We start from the raw sequence: 21,815 nt of genomic DNA, 5'->3' as shown, positions 1-21,815 counted from the left end.
TACACAGAGTAGCACTTCAAAGATCTGCACCGAGTTAAAATTAGCTCACCCGACGCGCGCGGGGGAAGCAGAACGCATGCACGGAGTTCTTTCTGTCTGTCTTGTCGTAAGAGTGTCAACAGAGTGCAAAAGGTAGTCATCACAACTGTATTGATTTCTATGAGCTCTGTGTCAGTTTTCACGCTGGACAATATTGGCCTCTGGGGTCAGTAAGAAATGACCCCATTGAGACGAAGCGACGGTTAAATATGGAAGAGCTAGGGCCTGAGTCCTGGTGTCACGGATACAACCACCCACAAGGATGCCGCTGGTTTTAAAATAATTTCCCTAAGGGAAATGCATCCTTGACGTCTAGAATTCAGATAAACAGTCAGATATTTAGGGATTACGGAATGTAAATTACCCAGTTAAGCACATGGTTTGTAGTTTTATATTATGATGCACTAACCTCTAAATGAGACTAGGGAAACCCAAACTATTTAAATCAATGGCTAAATACATAGTTAGTGGTTTCATGTCTGAAGTGATTCCAGAAGGCGTATTTATTCATTCATTAACTTATTTATTCATTCATTTATTTATTTATTTGGATTTCATATTATACAAGCATATGTGACAGTAACTTAAAATTTTATAGAAAACTCCATGGATCTGTACAGGTAATCTGTAGATTCTCAGAATCTGTAGATTTTTTTAAACAGGAAAATAACTCATTTAATGAAAGAGCAAACTCAGCCCCAAGCCACTCGCACTGTTCTTTCTTGTGTATGGAAGTATGGGCTGATAATCAAACCAAGCCCACATGTGAACCACAAAGACCATAGTCTTAAAAGTGCAAATCTCTTCATACTTATCTTGATTTGGAACATTTCCCTTTTACGTTCAACATTTAGTTCTGAAATATCATTCCCAGTTTGTTTTAACTGATTTCCCCCTTCCACAAGCCCTGCTTGTCGTAAAATGCATCAGTTCCATCTCACTTCAAATCCATTTTGTTGGACTCCCCTTCAAAAGCAAGGTTGTCGTAGATCTGGTGAAACTCTGTCGTGGAACCCTGGTTCTGCTCTGGCTTCAGTCCAGCCTCAATGGGTTCTGCAGTTACAAAGCAAAAGGAACCATGTCATGCAAGCAACAAGTTCTTCATTTTGTGTGGGCCTGCCATGTTCATAGAGCAATAACAAAGTAATGTGGGGAAAGAGTCTTTTCTGCATCTGAACTCTGTAACACTTTATCTAAGGCCATATAGCAATGTGCTCAATATTGGCCAGAACGAGGCTAAAGGGTACACTTGCCATTACACCTCAGTCCAGCAGATGGTGGTAATGCACTCCGTTTGCAAACTGGCAAAAAATAAGCTCACAGAAAAAGAAGAAGGGTTCGCTCATAGCCATGGCTCATAGATATAAGAAAGCTAGATACCGCATTGGGCTCCAGAACGAATGTAAATTGCGACGCCATGTTGGTGGGGGCAACAATCACTGGAGGCCAATGGTGACTGACTGGAAATCAGACAGGTGTCTCTAAATGCCGGCAAATGTTGCCCATAGACAGTAAAGGTGTTGCCCCCAGCAATATGGCGGCCGCGTTTACGATGCCACCTAATACAACTCGAAAGACAATGCGGTATCTAGCTTTCTAATATCTATGGGTTCGCTGGCCTGTTCTTCTTCTTCAGTGAGTTTTTTAGTCAGTTTGCAAACAGAGTGCATTACCTCCACCATCTGCTGGACAGAGGTGTAATGGCAAGTGTACCCTGTAGCCTCGCTCTGGCCGCCAGGTGAATAAGGCGAATGGTGATCTGAGTGAATGTTTACCGTTATAGCTAAGGATATGCAAAGTTTGATTGTTGGTAGTGCAACCATTTCATGAGATAAAATTGTCTCCAATCTGCAATGAAACTGAATAAGTCATTATTCATATGCCAAAGCAAGTGATTGCTGTTTAAAGGTGCCATGTGTAAGAATTGAGGTAAAAATATCCAAAAAATTAGCTACACGCATCAAAAGAATGAGAAGAAATGAGGGCGATGAAGGTATAGTGCTGCAGAGATAACAACCTGAATTAGCATGCTAAATTTCTAGCCACAGCCCGACAGGTGTCATAATACCAGTTTCGGCCATCGGAGGCGGTATGCGGGCAACATAACCGCCAGCCAAACTGCATTACACGTTTCTCGGTTGTTACTGTAGGGTAGACCAACTCACTTTCTGGAGGTATACTGCCCCCATCTTTTATGGAATGTGGAGTATGAATTGATTTTTTAGCGGACATTACACATGGTTAATGTGTTACACAGGTCATAGGGTTAATGTGTTACACAGGTCATAGGGCTGTAAGGACCGGCTGCCTATAATGGCTTAGGACACTCACCCTGCCTCGTCTGCTGTGCTGGTGGAGTATCCTCCTCAGGGTCTGACAATGCCACCTCGTCAAGGTTTTCATAAAAAGGGCTCAGCCGCGAGTCTGGGTAAAACCTGACATCTAGTGGTGAAGGGGTGGCCCCGACACTGACCTCCTCATCCACCGTCTAGAAAAGAAAGCGCAAGAGAAAAAAAAGCATGAACAGAGTTAGAAGAGTTAGGGTGGAAGGAAAGTTTTGTGTTTAAGAAAAAAAAACAGGAGATCTGTTATTTTTTTTCTTCTCAGGTGGCATTTGCCTCAATGGAGCTGCCTGTCACCGTGGTAGCTCGGGTGGAGAACACTGACCTTCACTCCAAGGATGTTGCATTTACACATGGGACAGGTGCGATGCTCCAACAGCCACGGCTCAATGCAGGGTTTGTGAAAGAAGTGACTAGTGGGGGAGAGGAAGAAGAGGAAGAAGCAGACATTTCACTACCCTCTCATAAAGTGCCCTTCTAATGACATCATAAAACAGTGACGAGGCCCATCATAATAATAATAAAAAAAGTCATTCCTGTCTTCTTGCTGAGTCATAGTGCATATGAATAGGTGTAGGTGAGACTCTAGAATAGGAGGCAGAAATGAAGTGGCCATTCAAATGACTACAATATTATTGTGATCATGAAGGTTGAAAGGAAGAGGTCATGAGAAGCATAGGTCATAAGGCCCATTTTGTGACCTGAAGTAAAGGAACTGAAGCTTGTTCCCGCCGAGCAATGTAAGCCTTATCTGAGTCCTACAATAGGTAACTTTATCCTGCTGGGACTATCAGCTGAGGCAACGGCCAGAAACCACACACCCAAACTTTCCAGCCGGAGAGCTGATAAGAAGCCATTGGTCAAGGGGCAGTGAGTTATATGACGGGACGAGAGGCCATTACAGTGCTGTTTGCCTTGTTTTGAATATAACAGCACAGTGAGGCCTTTCTGGGCCACTAACCCAACCCATGATTGTGTGTGATAAAATAGTATTTTGTGTTTTAGAACAATTATAATGTCATGATATTCTCATTTCTTATGTCTTTGGCTATGCTCAAAGTCAGATAATTTTGGTCACGTCAAATATAGCACAAGAAATTGCCACATCTGTTGTTGATTTTTTACATGTTGAATACATTTGTGGAAATCATTATGTCACACTGAACTTTTCTGCAATATATAAGGGCAGATTAAGATACATATATGACATACTTATCTCTTTGCCATGAAATGTATAAATGCCATAACAAAAGGTAGAGAGCAAGTTCTCTGGGAAGTGGAGCTGATATAAAGTAACATACCCACAGGTTAGGATCATCACTGTTTCCAAATGCTTGTAGCCCTCTATGCACACAGCGCAGGTATGGTTGTCTGACCCTACCTCCTTTCAATACCAATACACACACACACACACACACACACACACACACACACACATACACACACACACCACACACATACACACACACACACACACACACACACACACACACACACACACACACACACACACACACACACACACACACACACACACACACAATACACAAGGAAGTTAGAGGAATCCACATGATTGATGATTGCTTTCTTTGTTTACACTTAATAAGTTTTCGTTAACAAGAATGTTGTCTCAGTAATTTTACCGAAGAGAAGAAATTCCTGCCATGATACTATTGCACCGAACAGCTACTTTCATTAGTAAGGTAAGAAGAGAGTGTCACTGTTATTCTAGACACTTGTTTTCAGGGGGAAGTTAAGCACAGGGATGCCACACAAACAGGCACAAAGGCCTGTGGCTGTGGTGGACAGGTAAAATACCATAGTACTGTACCTCATCTCCTTTCCTTAGAGTTCGAACCTTTAGCTTCTCAATCGCTTTCTGGGCCACAGATTTCAGTTGTCTCTGGGAACACACAGGCAGTTAGAGTTAGGTCACTGGCTGCTATGGGATTTTATATTTCATAGAATAATCACTGGGTTAAAATGGAAAAACAGTGGTGTACAGAATGTTGTAAAATCTACAATAAAAATTGTACTGTCTGTTATCTAAGTCTCTCCATAAAGTAATTAAATTAACAGCTCAAAAACACAACAAAGAAAGAGGAGATTGACATTTTGGAACAGTGGTCCAACCTCTTGCTCAAACAAATCCTGTTCCACATGTGACACATTGAAGAAGTGGATGGCTACAAGAACAAATCAGCACACTCGCTCTTAACCAGACACACAGTGTGCTTATTCAGACCACAGGTGTTAGTCTGAGCAAACACTGACCACCATGCCTCCACCCGCCCGCCCGGAAACTATTTCACGAATTCTACTGGAAAACAGTGTCATAAAAAAATGCAGTTGTTCAGAATCAAGAAGCTTTATCACCACGCTGATGGCATAAATATTTCAAAGAATCAATATAACCATAAAGGTGCTGTTTTGTGCCATCTAGTTTATAGTCCCTACATGTTGTGGTTTATTCATGGCTGTGTAACTACACTACACACCTCATCTGTCGTTTTTTCTAATCTATACAGTATAACCAGATAACAAGGAGAGATCTATAGCCCTGATGTACGACTCACTTTACTTTTGTTTCACTCCAGTAGACTGTGAAAAGACTGGAAGATACACGGTTTCAGGGCAGCGTTTTTATGAAACCTAACTGAAACTGTCTAATTCAGAGCCTACCTGAAAAAGCTTACACTGATAATAATCAAAGCCATTTCTATGGAGGGTTAGCAATCAGAGAGGAGCAGAATTGTTGGTCACACACAACAGCAACAACAACAACAACAACAGTGACCTTGGAGTTCTTGTTGCCCGATAGGGAAAGAGCCCTGCGACTTGTAACTTCAAGGTACGGTCTGCAATTCTGGTGAAAATGTGTTGAAGATAGATAGATAGATAGATAGATACAGTAGATAGATGGATCGATGGATGGATGGATAGATACATGCATACATAGATACATACATACATACATACACACACACACACACACACACACACACACACACACACACACACACACACACACACACACACACACATATACATACATAGACAGATTGATTTAACACGCACATTGGTTGAAATTGTTTGGTTTGATTCCCATTGACAGAGCTACCATGACTGCGTTCGAACAACAGCTGTCTTGAGCACACACGCACAATGGAAAGCTACGGTGTAAAAAAAGGCTGAAACCTGCTGGATTTAACTACCAAAGACAGACTGCACATAACGTCCCCTCCCCTCTCACCTGTTCTCTCCTCAGCATTATGTGCTGGTGGATTTTCTTCACCGAGAGGATGGTGAAGTAGGCCATGGTCACGGCGGTCACTGCAAAGAAGGTGAAGGACATGATGTAGATCCAGATTGGGTTGGCCCAGGGCCCGTGAGGGTTGCCCAACTCAATGTTCATGAAGACCTCATGCCCTGCATGGACCAGACTGGCGATGTCCTTGCCGAGTTCGTTGCCAATCATGACAACAACAACCCCTCCAGTGCCTGTGGAACAACAGCAATAGTGTATAAACACAAATTGAATATACTGTGTGATCATCAAGAACGATTTTTTGTCACATGTGCCATCTTAGTGTTAGCGGGCAGTGTTTGAGATATATATATGCTTGCCACAGAGGAAGTGGGTGACTTCACATGTGAAACACTTGAAGAAACACACACGCACGCACACACTCATTCACAAAGAGCCATTCTGCTACATATCTACATACACAGGCTCTGTCCCATGCCCTTTACATGCCAACTCTTGTCAACTCGTTATGTATTTGGCAATGCAAAGTGTTTTTGTTATGCCATTAAACACATAAGGACTGAATTAAATTGCATTCATTGATCATAATACGGCTTTATTCTGCACCCTTTGCCCCACCTCCCTTATTCTGGTATTGCTGTAGATCACTATTGATATAACTTATCACTGTAGAGGTCATTACAAAGGAGTACCCTCAAGACAAATGTCAAAACAATGTGATCGATGATTGATTACAGTAACTGATGAATCATCTCTTCCTCATGATTGAAGGCATTCTTGTTGATTGTGCATAATTTGTCGTGGATATGATATGAATATTCTGACAATGCTTAAGCCCTTCATGAAGGCCTGTCCTGATTCCTCAACAGTTAGTGTTACGCAACGTGGGAATTCTCTGACCCTGCATTTCTTAATGTAAGCAATATATGTCCTGCAGTTGGCCAGTAACAAAGGATTTATGAACAAAGGTTTCACAAAGAGTGACGCAATATTTGCATTTACGATAAGCCGCCATTTCAATACCAGCCTGGATTAACTAGTTATGAGCCGCCTCTTTTTTTTCAAGGTCAGTATGAACTGTACACTTAAGGTCCATACTGAATGAAATGAAAACCACAATCTCAAGTTAGAGAGAGTGGTGTGTTGGGTAAGTTTTTCCTATCTCGGCCTGACACAGATATGATAGCAGCATGTGTTAACAGCAACAGTCTTGCTATAACAGTGTTAAAGGTGACAGTGAATTGGAGTAATTAAACACTAAAGCTTGACAGACTCATTTGTACTTTAGAGTCGATTAGTAATCTTTACAGTAATACATCTACCTAGATGAATTCACGCATTGAGTGACCATTACAAGTAGGCAAGTTGAACTGTACAGTACTAAAAGTCAGTTGCCCTTTTCCTGTATGCAAGTGAGGAACTGTTTGATCAGCTAACACAGATCTCACATCACACACACACACACAACACACACACACACACACACACACACACACACACACACACACACACACACACACACACACACACACACACACACACACACACACACACACACACACACACACACACACACACACACAGACAAACAGAGACACACACACAGTGGTTCATTTTCCATGTTTCCTAATCAGCACACCGTGTTCGTTGATCCCTGCTGATACTCTACCTGAGTGGCTCATGGTGTTAGTCTCATTGCCGGTACCATCAAGGTTGTAGATGACCACCGCGGACGCGTTGTACTTTGTGGCAGCGCTGATCTTCTCTTTGTACGTACAGTTTCCTCGCTTGATGAGTGCGATCCAGGGCGACTGGGAGACGTTGAAGGTGGTATGGTTGCACGCCTGGGGGTCCTCGTTGGGGAGCACCACCAGACCACTCTCCCCGAGCAGCGGCGAGTCCTGGCCGTACAGGCCACACTCGCATGGCTTCGAGGTGAGGTTCCCCACTCTCACCGACACGTCGGCTGACCAGTAAAGCAGGGTGAAGCCGGAGCACTCCGCCACGCAAGCCATCAGGCAGACCCAGGCAAAAAATCGTCTCCCACTCCAGCTCATCTTTCTTTCTCTTTCTTTCCTTCCCCCTCTTTTTGTTTTCCTGAGACTATATTATGTTTGTTTGCTTTCCTTCCAGAGCTCTTTTTCTTCTTTTCCCTTCAGCTCCGGTTGCAGTGGAAATCCATGTAGCGACTGGCTGCACTGCCTACCTACCTGGCGAAAGGTAATAAGATAGGATTGTGTGGTAACCCAAGATCTCTTGACGTCAGCTCGGAGGTTGTGTTATCTCAGTGGACCTTGAACACCAGTGGAGGTAATGTGTTCTCAACCAGGGCAGGGCTCCTGACAGTCTCAAACTAAGGGACCAGAAGATACACTTTGTCAAAGAGAGATTGAGGAAGAGATTGAGAGGGGGCGGGCGTGGTTTTTTTTATTTTTTTATCATCTTTGTGGATAAACTGAGAATGCATGAAATGAAATTTTTGTTTGGTTATAGTAAGAATAATTGATTGTGGTTAGCAGTTTTAAAGAGTTTTAAAATGACAACCACAGGAATATACTTGAAGCCAAAAAGCATAATTTTTTTTTATATATATACTTATATTACTTTTTCTGCTGTAAGTGCATGTTGTGTGCGATGTCTGTATGCTACTGAGACCTTGAATTTCCCTTTGGAGATCAATAAAGTATATATCTATCTATCTGATGTGCTTGTAGTGTTTCAGTGTGGTGTGGGTGTGTAGGGGGAGGGTTAAGCTCAGCAGAAAGAGCAATTAAAGTCTCCATTTAGAGTAATGTCATTCCTTGTCTCATGGTTTTACTGACTTGATAAAAATGTTTAGTGTGGAATATTACTTGCAGCATCATAGGTCATGGAAGAAATGTTGACTAAAAAAGCAATAGGGTTTTACACTCTCGATATGGATGAGCTCTCAAAACATTATCATGTGGATGTGAAGCTATTTGAAAACGTGACATGAATCTTACAGCTGACTTAGCCGACACTATTCTCCCTGTATCTCCTCAAGAACGACATTCCCTCTAGTTCCTCGCGGAAGACAATAGAAGAGATAGAAATTACAAAACAAAGAAACACACAAACATTTCACAAATATACATAGAAATAGAAATGACAAAACAAAGAAACACACAAACATTTCATATACACTACCAGTCAAACGTTTGGACACAAATACTCATTTGACTAGTAGTGTATATATATCCTGTTCCCTTCCTCCATATGTTTTGCACTACAGGAACAATATGCAGTGTACCATATCTATGTATTGTTTAGCCTTTGTGTGTCTCATACAAGTCCTCCTCTAACAATTCACATTGCCCACCTAGTCAGTCCTACATTTACAGTATCAAAAATATGATTCTATACCTAAATCTATTTTAATTGAACATTGTATACATTCAAATAGGTTTTATATTTCGTGCCTGAGGTTGTGCACAAGCAAAAGGACAAAAACAAGGCAACAACTCTCAATACTATATCTGGTATATGTTTTTTTAGAGAGCCCTTATAGATTAGATTAGATAAAGTTGAATCTAATCTAATATAATCTATAAGGGCTCTCTAAAAAACCAGATACCAGAGCAAGATAATGTTCTGATAAATTTCACATCGTCATATGGCCCGTGAGTGTTTAGGGTTTCAAATGCCTGAGGTGAGCACACCACCAGAGGGAGCTACAGTACAAGTGAGTTGACAAGATGATCTCTGCCTTTTCTGAGAGGTGTGGGTATTAGGGGTGCAAAGGTACATTTGCCGTTTGTACCGTTAGGTACAGGATGTTAGGTTCAATACAGATGTGTACCCAATATACCAAATGCAGTCTTTAACAATAATCAACAGTAGTTTTTTTTTGCTTATGGACCTGTGTTTCAAATTCAAGTTCCTACAAAAACATATTAAGTGGCAGACCATATGTCAGTTTAGTCAATTAACGTCAAAACTACTATTTCCGTAGCACATCAGCAATATTGTCAGTAAATTTTAGGTTAGCAGTACCTACAGGCTTACCGTACCGAAAATGAACCGACCCATGACTTCAAAACCAAGGTACACATGCACCAAACCGTTATTTTTGTGTCGTTACATCTCTAGTGGGTATATATTTTTTTCATTTGCATTCTCAAAAACAATGTATAAATTCATACAATCAGGGCGTTGTGTAAATTCACATTTTAATTTACTGCTTTACATTTTCTTTCATGGTCATTGGTCTTGACACATTCATCAGCAACATCTACACACACACACACCGAAAAATATAACAGCACAGTACAGCTAGAACACAACTACTAGACTTAAAATGTCCACTTCAGTCAACTCTCTTTAGGCTATCTGAGATTCTTCAGAATATTGTGGTGTGCTGGGAAACAATGGCAGGCTAATGAAAAACAGATGAAAAAATATCACAACAGACACACACACACATACACACACACACACAATTGAGAACAATGTTTGCAGCCCCCGGGCAACTTCCGTTCCAGTAACAAACAAACAAAGAAACAAGGAAAGAACAAATGAAGAACAAGGATAGAAAAGACAAACAGCAAATGGTAAACAAGAGGTTGCAAATAAATAAACAAATGTGGAACTGAAGCCTCCTCTGCCCCTGTGCTGCAGACCAAAAGGTTTGCGCAAACAGATCTGGTGTGATGACAGAGGACAGACTGAGTTCGTGCTCAGGTGTGTGTGTGTGTGTGTGTGTGTTGTTTATGATGGTGTGTGTGTGTGTGTGTGCGAAATGATGAACCAGTACTGTACCAGATGGGCACGTTTAGGAGCAGTAATCATCTGAATCCCTTAAAGCTCGGGCTCTGGTCTACACATGTGCCTAAGTGTGCTTGCACACGCGCACACATGCGCACACACACAATTGGGTAAGAATGGAAGAGGCCTTGGGATTTGTACAGTAAACACACAGACAGACATTCAGACAGACACACAGACAGACATTCAGACAGACACACAGACACACAGACAGACATTCAGACACACATGCTGGGTAGGAAAAAATAGGGTTGAGGCTGAGACCTTGTTGACACAACACACACAAACAAACACACAGTTTGTGTATCCCCAGCAAATAAAATCCCCTACACTTCCAACTGTTAAATCCCTGTGAAATGCCAGCAAGGCAACCACACTCTGCTGATGGAGACCTGACTGAGAATCTTCTCTCTCTTTCCCTTTCCACCCGTGATAGGTTTGAGATCAGGGTGAGAAGGGGCTGCAAGGAATATCCTGTGTCTGTGTCGCGCGTTCTCTCTCTCTCTCTCTCTCTCTCTCGTCCGCCCATGTCTCCCTGGGTGAGTGTGAGAGGCCACCAAGTATCTTCCTTAGTCATGCTTGCCCTCCTTCCTCTTTGGTGGAGATCCCTCATTCCAGGCCACGTAGACGAACAGAGCAAGCACCACGTGCACGGCAAGCACAGCCACGATGGCTGCATAGAAGTAGCTGTCTGAACTAGACATCTGCATTGAGCCTACAAGAAAAAGAGGAAGAGAAAGTATCATGTTTGGTCACTGCCAAACCAAAAAATATAACACAGAACCAAAACAGAATCACTAGAAACACTATTCTAAGGAGTGGTGCATTTAGTTGAAATTATACTAAATAATGTCAGATAAATCATACATTTAGACCTACCTTCAAATATATATGCTTTTGATGCAAAGTATAGCCCAATTGGTACTGTGACCATTAGGATGGTAAAAAACAGCAGCGTCTTCAGCGCAGATACTAAGGAGCTTTCATTTCTGGATAGTGGAAGAAAACAAGAGAATTGTAGCATCTATTTACACCAATCATTGGCTCTAAGTTACTACAATAGCCTACTGATATTGAACTGTCTAATAAAATATAAAATCAGAACTATCATGCTAATATTTTGCGCTATCAATATACTCCCGTTGAATTTATTAAAAAAAAATACTGAATTTGATATGATCTGCTAAGATAAATGGTTTACTGCTAAAACTGGCTGCTAACGTTAGCTGACAGAGCATCCCTTCATAAGCAGACACCTCACCCTCTGAAGTCTGGAGCCATTGGAGTCGGTTGAGCCAGAGAAGATTTCCCGTAGTTGTCCATTATGGGGAATTATTTTCAAACGATCACCGATGCTACTTGGTACGCTTAAGACAACAGAGGCAAAAATGCTGAAAAAACTGATCCGACTGTAACCACTGCTGGTCCGGTTCCGTGTTCGCTCATGTGATCTGCCTCGATCTTCCTTATTGGTTGTTTTCCATTGTGCTGTGTCAACTTGCGCTTGCCATCTGCAGGGCAGGAGTAGCACCTGCAATACATGTGGCCATCCAAGTAGACGTGCTTTGAGACATTTAGTTTGTGGAGTACTAGGCCTAGTCTGTCAGCCCCATAAAGGATTTATTTCTCAATGGGCGAATTTACGGATAGTTTAATTTATCCGAAGCCTGTGTGTGTGTGTGTGTGTGTGTGTGTGCGTGTTTGTGTATGTGTTTTTTTGTGTGAGTGTGTGTGTGTGTGTGCGTGCGTAAAATTGCTCGCCACAACTTACAAACTTGTGTGGCTAAAGGCTTTATGACATGGGAGAATTACATGTCTGATAATGTAGGCCTATTGCCTCGACTCTTGCTATGCATTGATACAATGTGTTTTGTAGCCTTGGCCTAATTTGGATCTAAGGCCTTCACTCAAGTGAATTCCAATACAAAGAGCTATAGAACACTGTTTAGTGGCAGGATGAGACAAAGACAACAGCCTGTGCAGCCTAAGTAAGGCTGCCAACCGTCCCGAATTGTGCGGGACATTCCGTGTTTTGGGTGGTTTTGATTTGTCCCGTCAGGGACAGCTCCAGTCCCGATTTTCAGTCACAGCTCATCGGCCTTGTTACTGTAACTAGGCCACTGTACTGTAAACGCACAAAGTGTCCAGTGCCGCCGCAACCACGCGCATCTCGCACTGTGCGCACGACACCAAGGGACAGAGGGGCACCACAATGTACTAAGAGAAGCTTTACTGCAAACTACTTTTCACTCTTGATTACCATGTCAAAATGCAGCAACAGCATCTTACATAACGATGATACTTTTTGGGTCCTCTCAATCTCCATTAGCCTATATGCACCAGATCTAACTTGAAAGTTATGCTACTCGTTTTATTTGGGAACGAGAGGGAGAGGGGGTGGAAGTTTCCAGCTGGCTTGTCATTGTTGGTAATTGATTTCACCTTTTTAATAAGAAACTTTTAAAAGGAAATCATGAGAACAACAAAACCAACGCGAGGAGATTGCGGAGTTATCCGGTTCACACTAGGCTACTGACCATTTATAAAATGTGAGGGCACTTTGACATAGGCTGCAGGCACTGTGATTTGGACTGTGATAGAATATGAAGAGTGGTCTTTGCCTTTGTGCAATGGAATTGAATTGGTGAGTCTTGAAGTCTTCAATAATCCGTTTCCCTTAAACTAAGCATTTACATGAATAGGCTATGCCAATTGAAACACTTTCCAATCAGATAGCTAGGTGGCTATCGGTTGATAATTCACTTTTAATTGCAAACAGAAAATATCAAGCTAGCATCATTATATGCTTCTATTTCCACAGGAATGAAGGTTGTTTATACCAACTTAATACACTATCATTGTTAATAAATGTGGCATCAACAATGTTAGAGTTTGTGGACGACTAGCCAGGCTATATTTGAATGGAGCTGGCAAAATATTATGAATACCGACAATGCTCTTAAAGCACCATCAGCATCAAATCGGTAGTATTTCTTAAGAAGTGTATAAAAATAAAAACAAAATTACTTTGTCATTATTACCATTTGAACTGTATATATATATATATATATATATATATACACACACACACATATATATATATATATATATATATATATATATATATATATATATATATATATATAATTATTATTATTATTATTATTATTATTCTTTATTTATTTTATTTTAATTAATTTTATTTATTTATTTATTTATTTTGGGGGGGTCCCGCATTGGAAGTGAAGTGTCCCTCATTTGGGGTTGAGGAAGTTGGCAACCCTAAGCCTAAGTAGCATCAGACCTATCAGACCTACCCAGCTTCATCATGGACAGACAAAATAAGAACCAGTGTGCTTAAGGGTGTGCTTAAAATAAGAACCAGTGTGCTTAATCTGTAGTGTCAAAAATCCAGTGTTGCCAGGCCTATGGGCAGAGCAGAGGAATGTCATGGCAGAAATTAGTCCTACCAAGTAAATGCCCTCAGTGTCCTCAACAGGCTAAACGAAGACACATTCAGGAACTGAAGACCTTTCTGGTGCTTCTGTCTGACAAGTTTACTGTCCAAATGGATTTTGGTTCTCGATATGTTAAATTGACGCCAAGGCCCGTGTAATATTCATTCAAAATAGCCTACATAATAACAGCACTCCAAATGTCATAGCCTAAAAAGTCTTGTTTTGAGAGCTGAGGTTAATAGGACGTGCTGCGTTATCACGCTAGAGCAAACGAGCATTAAAGCTTATTCCAAGTCTTGGTTTCACCGAAGCAAACTGCTGGGAATTCATCAGGCAATTATCTATCCTTTTCTTTCTAGGCGCGATAGATCATGCGTATTGCGCACTACCGAGCCTATTTATAAACCCATGCGCATCCTTTGAGAAAACGGAATGATGATTGTCGTGTGGACTTTAATATTTTTAATATAACCATGTGACACATTGCACACAACCCTCATACTGCCCCGACAGCCACATCTTTAAATAATGTATACGAGCCTTGCTCCCCACCTAGGCTACTCTGCGTTTCGTGTCTAATTGTTGAAGGAACATGCTTAAAAGGCGGGATACCTTTCCCATGAAAGTGCTAAAGCAGAAGTTGGGGCACCGTGGGCTCTGCTTGTTTCTGCTTGGCGAACCGTTTCAGCACTAAGCAGACTTAACGGAGACGTGTTCGCTTTCTGCTCCAGTTGCGTCCATGCGCACGGCCCTGCAGCACAGCAGGTTTCAAGGCTGTTTCACGAAAGAAGAGGCAGTTTCGGATGGAACAGCCACAGCGCTCACTCAGCTCTCCGACTGCATTAAACCTTGTAAAAAATATAATCAGGATACAGGCCAAACTCTGATCGTTTTGGCTCTGGGTTTTTGCCAGTTTTACCCATGCGACATTTCAATTCCAGCCCATTTGTTTTATTGCCTGCAATTTGTTATCGATTATGTTTATTACAGTTATTTTCTAATGTTCTGGGTGACAGTCAGATAGGCTACCGGCTCATTGTCATCATATCAATTAAGCGTTAGGCTTACCGTGGTTTAGGAGACCGATTATTTATATCCTTCAATTAGCGGCGAATTTATATTCTCTGGAAATAGATACTGGATTAAAAAGTAATCAGTTGCGTTATTACTGTCGTCTGTGGAAATAAACGTCTAATTAGTCAATGCCACACATAGCGCGACAGACACGCAGTGCATTAGGAAAAGCCCGGGCCACGCCGACTGTCTGATGCCCTCCGCCTCCCCGTTGCTGAAAGAGGACACTATTTTTACAGTAACCGCGTTGCCATGCCAGTCGACTGAATGGAAACTTCCATTGCACATGCGAGTGAAGAATCTGTCGCTAAGTCTTTAGGGTCACATTTGGGACAGACTTGGAGAGGGGTTTCGGCGCTCTATACGAGTTTCTCATGAATAGGCCATATGAAGCATTTCCCCCAGCGACTTTTAGGAAACTCGTGTTTTATAGCTACTACGTGACTGGCAGCACAGAAGGGGCAGCAGTAGCATCTGAGCAAATAGTATGTGTGCTTCAAAATTCCATGACTTTCCCTGTTCCAATAAGCATTGATGGGACAGAAGAACTACTCACTGATTCCCTCAGCTCATGGCCACAGTCATCAGATCAATCCTTCAGTCAACACATGAAAGCCAGTTGCCTATGGCTGTGCACACTGAAATGTGCAAAAATAGAGTTTGGATTAAGGGTGTCAAGATAAATGCATGGGACTATAATTCTTCTCGAAGTGGAGGAAGACTTACATAACTGCCCTTTGCCACATAACAATCCTATATTTATATTTTCTGGTTTGCCCTCTTCATAGATTATAATGCCTCTGAAATGTGAGGTTACTATAAGCATGCAGAGAGCATGGGAAGTGGTTCTCCAGCATACACAAACAATAGGAAATTGTCTCTAATCCTTTGCCTTGCATATGATTTGTCTAAAAATAAATCCCATTCTGATGTAAACAATATACAACGCTCCCATTTCCTGTTCATGTTCCCAATCCCTTACCTAGAAAGACGAGCACCAGGGAGTCTTCCCTGACTTGCTGGGATTGTGGCCAGTGTATGCACTGCAAGGTGGAGGAACACGCTGTTCTGCAAACAGAAACAAAAAAGTGCATCATATCTGCTTATCAGAGACTTGTGTGGGTTTTAATGTCATGTGGGTCTGAGGGATGCTTTTAAAACTATGCATGTAGTGGCACATCCTTTTTTCATCCTTCCATCTTGACCGGCATGGACTACAAAGCAGGTCTTCAGCCACTGAGTAAGACATTCCATTACACACTGAGGGAAGCAAGTGCTCGGAAGGATCATGGATCCAATTTTATGCACGCGGGCACGAGAAAGAGAGAGGGAGAGAGAGAAAGAGAGAGAGAGAGAATGAGAGCGAAAGAGAGACATAAAGAGAGAGAGATACATTTTGTGCACACGGGCACGGGAAAAAGAAAGAGAATGAGAGCAGGAGCGGAGTGGCAATCGGGACGATCGGGAGTTCTCCCGGTCGGCCGACCGGGAAATGTGCGCAGTGCGGGCCGGCACAGAGCCTTTATCGCGGCCGTGAGGCGTACGCGGCCATCAAAATGATAGATTCATCATGAATTTTCCCCGAAAATCTCCATGATCTACACTTTTGAATCTTGGGAAGTCAAACCAATATTCATACCACTCGCTCACTGTCTATATGTCATTCATGATTACCCTGCACACTCATCTTATCTTAATTCATTTTTGTCTTATTTAGGCGTTACAGAACTTTCATGGTCACAAATAACAAAAAAAAAGACAATTCAATTTGTTAGTTTGGGACACCAGGCAACGTTTTCGTGTTAATTAATCATCTTCGTAAGTCGGTATATGGTAATGACTCATTATGGGGCGAATGAAGGCTCTCTCGCCCGCCCCTACTGCCTGTAGGAAGAATATCCCACTTGCAAGTTCGGTGTATCCTACCCGCCAACCAAAGCAGGATCAGTTTACAGCACAGAGGCAGGCTAACGAAATGCTAGAGCTTGTTGCAAACGTGTGTATATTGGCAGAGCCAGCGAAGAAGCAGCGAAAACCCTTGACGGAAGACCAAAGAAAAGGAAAAGAGCTTCAGACCAAGTGAGGGGGAGTTTCGTAGAGAAAAAGCATCAGGCTTGCCTGATGTCCCTTTAACGTAGGCCTAGGCTAGAATGGAGCAAAGCCTCCTGGGACTAGGGAATGTGTTTCTGGTTTATCCAATGAACCGATTGCAGGTCAAGTCAATTTACAGAAATGTAGGGGGATAAATGAGCGACCCCTCGTCTAATGGCACGACCCTACTAGCGATCAAGTTCGAGGAAAACTACAGGATTTTTGACAGTTGACGGATTTGCGTGGTTGCTTGCTGTTTTACACATGGATGGAAGGCAGAGAGAAAGTTATAGCGGAGCTAAACAATTGACGTTATTGCTAGGTGGAAACTAGCACAAGCTAGTCTTATGTTGATATTGGCCTAGTTAGTGGGCCACTCAGGCTGATAAATGGTTTGTGGAACTCGTTGGAACTGTCTATATGTAAGCCTATATAGGCCTACTTTAATAGTTCTCTACACACCTATTCACAGTGCCTGGTTTTCCAATTATTTAATTACCTGTGTTATTAGGTTGGCATTGTCTGTAGGCTAGGCCTAGGCTACTTCCTTTTTTAAATTTATACAGGTAACTATTGGAGTGCTATGATACCCAGATACATGTCCTTGCATGATGCTTGAAATTTCCATCCACTCACAAAGCTGTTTTTATACTGCACTTAAATATCTATAGTTCCTTACACATTTATTGAAAGTGCCTGGTTTGTGGTTGATTGGCTTGATGTTTTATTGCATTACTGTAGCACTATCCAGTTCCCTTCTCCAAGCCTATAGCCTATACGTAGCCTATGAGTATTTTAAATTGACATATATTTTGTTTGGGCTATTGAAGTGTGTGCATGTTGGGGAGGGGGGGTTGGGGCGTCGGGCCGGTGCTGTCAGAATTTTTCCAGTGGATGAGAGAGAGAGAGAGTGAAAGAGAGACACGAAGAGGGAGAAAGATAGATACAGAGAACAAGAGGGAGAGAAAACCCATTTTTTTCTGTGCACCAGGTGGACTGATCTGGTGAAATTGGAGCCATTTGGAGACTAAAGTCCCAAGAAAACAATTTCTCCATCAGGATGAGGGCAGAGGGAATATACGGTAGATTAAATTCCTACTGGTCAGCTAGCTGAGTATGGCACTAACGCCAAGGTGAAGGTCAGGCTGGCACCTCAGCCACACAAGGAGCAGACATATGGCCCTCCTTCCTCCATGTGCATCGTTGGAGTCGGATGGAAGCATCCACCTTTGTGATTACATGTAATGTATGGGGGATCATATGACAAATGAGTTCAGTTAGGCCAGGTAACTAAATGCACATGGGGCAAGGTAAAGGAGGGAACTGAAGATATGTGTGTGTGTGTGTGTCTGTGTCTGTGTCTGTGTGTCTGTGTGTGTCCAGGAATTCTTTATATAGCTGGTTGCCCCATTGTTGAGCGAACTGCAGTCGGGCGGATGCCTTTAAATCACCATTTTCAACCTGTGTCGGTCTGCAGCCTATGAAGAATGACCCATAACTCACTGGTTACAGAGAGCAGGGTGTTCCGAGCCCGGCTCCAAGTTGCTACCTTTCTTTAGCGCCATCCTGTGAGACCAGGCTTTGGTATTCCCCCTCCCCTCTTTAAATATTTATTTTATTATTTATTTATTTTCTCTTGACAAGACCCAGACATTTGACAAGCAGCGCCGTGAATTGCCACGCTTTCTTCAGACACCCAGTAACTGATCGGTCCTCACCTTCTGCCCCCCCCCCCACCCCATCCTCCACCTCTCTCTCTCTCTGCTTCCATATCCTACCCCCCCCCCTCCCCCCCCCCCTCCTTCTGCTGATGAATGCCTTCTGACAGCTGAGGGAGATTTACCCTCTGACTCATGTTCCCAGGACCTGCTGGGAGGAGAAAAGGGAAAGGAGCTGGCTGGTCCACCTGCATGGTGCAGAGGGAGAGCACAAAGTACCGCTGGAGGCTCCCGCATGCTCCAGACTCTTGTGTTGAATAATACCCTTTTCCCCCACTCACCGCTGGGCTCGACCACCGCGCTGGGGATGGGTGGTGTGGCGTGGTGTGTTGTGTTGTCTTTGCCGACTGTCTAGGACCAGGGGGATAGATCACACACACACACACACACACACACACACACACACTGTCCTTGAATGCCACCGCAAAGCAAAAAATGCCTCGGCAGAATAGCACGGAAATGTCAGCAGGCATCTGTGAATGTGGGTTACCCACCACGACATGGACTCCTGAAAGCCCACGAGCAAGGCGTTTAAGATAGCCAGACATTTGAGTTATCGAAAATGGCTAGCCTATACCGTCTGGGAGCTGCCATTTGAGACTTGAGTCTTGAAATACCGTACCTTTCAGAGACAGGTCCATTTATGAAATCAAACTCCTTAGAGTTACATAACTGTAATGTGATTTGCAAGCCATAGAACGCCTGAGCAGGTTGACACCTTCTGAACAATGCAGTCATCATATAATCTTTACTACATTTAAAGACTCTCTGTCAGCCTATGCATGTCCAGAGTGTTTGTCTTTGTCCAGATAGTCCAGAAGTGTATAAGGTATTTTGTAAGTGTATTTTAAAAAGTGACTCTTTTAGCAGTAGCACAAAGGGGCTTGTTGACGGAGGGACGCATCGTTGTCCAGAGCCCCGTCATAAACTCTGGCCCTAAAAGGGTCATAACCAAAACACCCGTTCTGCAACATAACACAGCTGCTGACCGAAGATGCTGATGAGGCCGCGTGGTCAGTGTTCCTTCAAGGGATAGGTGTGCAGCAGTCTAACAAGTTGACATTTCTACGTTTCTTTGCGATTTATGAGCGCAATGAAATGCCCATAAAGCCGAAATTGCCCACTGACAGCGGCATGTAAATGATGATGCTTAGTGTTGGTCATGCCGTGCCCGCACCGAGACGTGGAGGCGGCAAGCCTGCGGTCTGAGTGATGACCATGGCACCGCTCGGTGGCGCGGCGGGGGTAAGGGTTGGGGTTTCGGGGGCCGGGGGGGGGGGGGGGGGGGTATCTGAGAGGGGCTCTGGCCTGACTCATTCTCATTTGACCTTGTTGAGGCGCCCACTGGCAAAGATATTATCGCGCCTCAGCAAATGTGTGCTGTAATGTCTGCCTGAGGGGCGCTGGAGGAAGTGACCCAACACGGCACATATGCTTTGTCCTATTGTGTGAGCTTTAATCCAGACTTAGCTTTTACTTGTTGACCTTTTACAAGGAAGAATGAGACTAGAGTTTACTGTGAAATCTCTGCAGGTAGACTAAGCAAACAGGATGACCCCCACGGACGATGTTGTTTTGATTTTAAAGCAAATAGTATTCATAGTCATGAAATCATTAAACCAATCTCTCTGAACTCTCTGTCCTATTAAGCAAGTGTCTCCCCTCATAATATCAGTCAATATACAAAAGTAATAATTTTTGCCATTTAGGGTCCAGTCCCATCTCACTCCCTGGGTGCGCTGTGGGTGTGTGCATAGATGTAAATGTAAAACCACTATCTACCTTGATTTAAGCTGATTGCCAAATAATTTCAACCAATCAGCGGCTAGAATGTGTAATATTTTGTGGCTCAGAAAATCAACTAGGAGTTTCCTTTGAATGATGTTTTTTCTTCCTTTTGTTGATTTGATCGCTGTTTTAAATTGCTTATTGGGTGGAGCAGATACGTACATCAAAACGATGCAATCTACCATCTTATAAATCAGTTTCAAACGGAGATGGTATTGGAAAATTTGCCAACATTACAAGATGTCTATATTTTTCACCATCTGCCAGAAAAAAACACATACAAAAGTTAGTTCAGCTGCTCCCAGATGGCATGATACAGAAAAGTTAATGACAATCTTTTTTCATCTATTTCACATGTCCCAGTGTTTGAGTTTGCTTGGTTTTTTCTTCCACAATCCAATGAAACAAAACATGAACAGCCAGTTATTAATTCACCACTTTGCTGTTGAACTTGTCACATTAGATTTGTGTTTTTTAGCACCCATTAGTAACCTAGAGTCAAGTCCTTGCGTCAAAATCAGGAAGATTTGTATAGCTATATAATGTTATGGTGGCATAAAGTTCATATTAATTTTTGAGATTAACTTCAGAATATTGTATTGAGTGCTGGCTTGTTGGCCGGGTAAAAATGCCTGGGGCTACTCAGAACTGCCACGGCCTATATTCCCACCAGACTTATCGGAAAGTTCAACTACATCACACCAGTTCACACCAGATCTGTCACACTTGTGCAGTCTGCAGTGCATCTTTTGGTACATTCCTTATTCAATGCGTTTCTCCTTTTGTATGCCTGAACCATTACAGGCTTGGGACACTGGGACAACATACGTAATGCCTATGAAGTCACACAAACAAAATGAGTTACTGTTCATCTAATAGGCCCATGTGAAAAGCTTCAATAAAGCGATTAACTAACAGCATCATTGTCATTCTCACTTAGATCTGTGCAATATAACCAAATCCCATTTCCTGATGTAGGTCCATATTCTAAAACAATGCATTTCATGATATAGCACATGTTCTGTAAATTCAGTGAAAAGTTTATATACCTAGCCACATGTGAAGGCATGTTTCTCCTTAAATTTTGAATTACACTTGACAGACAAGGCCTGAAATGCAATAAGAATCCCACAGACTCTACTGTACAAAAGGATCAATGTAGGTCAAAACTTGCGTATCAACTAGGCCCAATCTAATCTGCGAACATATAGAAGCAAACAAATCAGGCAGCACCACAGTGGACAGCAAGGGG

At 42.6% G+C, this 21,815-nt stretch overlaps 2 protein-coding genes across 2 annotated transcripts; both read right to left on the bottom strand.

Moving 5' to 3' along the window:
- Positions 1 to 571: 571 nt before the first annotated feature.
- rnf128b (ring finger protein 128b) lies at positions 572 to 7,933 on the bottom strand. The gene is made up of 7 exons (XM_076292921.1): positions 7,319 to 7,933; positions 5,635 to 5,882; positions 4,213 to 4,284; positions 3,683 to 3,765; positions 2,707 to 2,794; positions 2,371 to 2,527; positions 572 to 1,092 (listed from the first exon to the last, which is right to left on the bottom strand). Exons 1-7 carry the CDS (start codon positions 7,704 to 7,706, stop codon positions 977 to 979), a joined length of 1,152 nt encoding a protein of 383 aa, XP_076149036.1. The 5' UTR covers positions 7,707 to 7,933; the 3' UTR covers positions 572 to 976.
- Positions 7,934 to 9,822: 1,889 nt separating this feature from the next.
- On the bottom strand, positions 9,823 to 11,894 carry LOC143133151 (vacuolar ATPase assembly integral membrane protein vma21-like). The gene is made up of 3 exons (XM_076292920.1): positions 11,696 to 11,894; positions 11,314 to 11,423; positions 9,823 to 11,149 (listed from the first exon to the last, which is right to left on the bottom strand). The coding sequence occupies exons 1-3, from the start codon at positions 11,755 to 11,757 to the stop codon at positions 11,004 to 11,006; spliced, it is 318 nt and encodes a 105-aa protein (XP_076149035.1). The 5' UTR covers positions 11,758 to 11,894; the 3' UTR covers positions 9,823 to 11,003.
- Between the last annotated feature and the right edge of the window lie 9,921 nt (positions 11,895 to 21,815).

Source organism: Alosa pseudoharengus, unplaced genomic scaffold (assembly GCF_046254945.1).
Source record: "Alosa pseudoharengus isolate Yale_2024_CS ecotype anadromous, Long Island Sound unplaced genomic scaffold, YU_APseudo_1.1 YU_APseudo_1.1_scf_19, whole genome shotgun sequence".
NCBI lineage: Eukaryota > Metazoa > Chordata > Actinopteri > Clupeiformes > Clupeidae > Alosa > Alosa pseudoharengus.
Note: the sequence above shows the minus strand (reverse complement) of the source record. Positions and strands in the feature narration are given on the sequence as shown.

Coding starts and splice junctions, on each gene's coding strand:
- rnf128b (XM_076292921.1), bottom strand. CDS start 7,706: ATGAGCTGGAGTGGGAGACGATTTTTTGCCTGGGTCTGCCTGATGGCT. Junction 2,528..2,706: donor GCAACATCCTTGGAGTGAAG/GTCAGTGTTCTC, acceptor TTTCTTTTCTAG/ACGGTGGATGAGGAGGTCAG. Junction 1,093..2,370: donor AGCACAGCAGACGAGGCAGG/GTGAGTGTCCTA, acceptor TTGTAACTGCAG/AACCCATTGAGGCTGGACTG.
- LOC143133151 (XM_076292920.1), bottom strand. CDS start 11,757: ATGGACAACTACGGGAAATCTTCTCTGGCTCAACCGACTCCAATGGCT. Junction 11,424..11,695: donor ATGGCTCCAGACTTCAGAGG/GTGAGGTGTCTG, acceptor TCCACTATCCAG/AAATGAAAGCTCCTTAGTAT. Junction 11,150..11,313: donor AAAAGCATATATATTTGAAG/GTAGGTCTAAAT, acceptor TTTTTCTTGTAG/GCTCAATGCAGATGTCTAGT.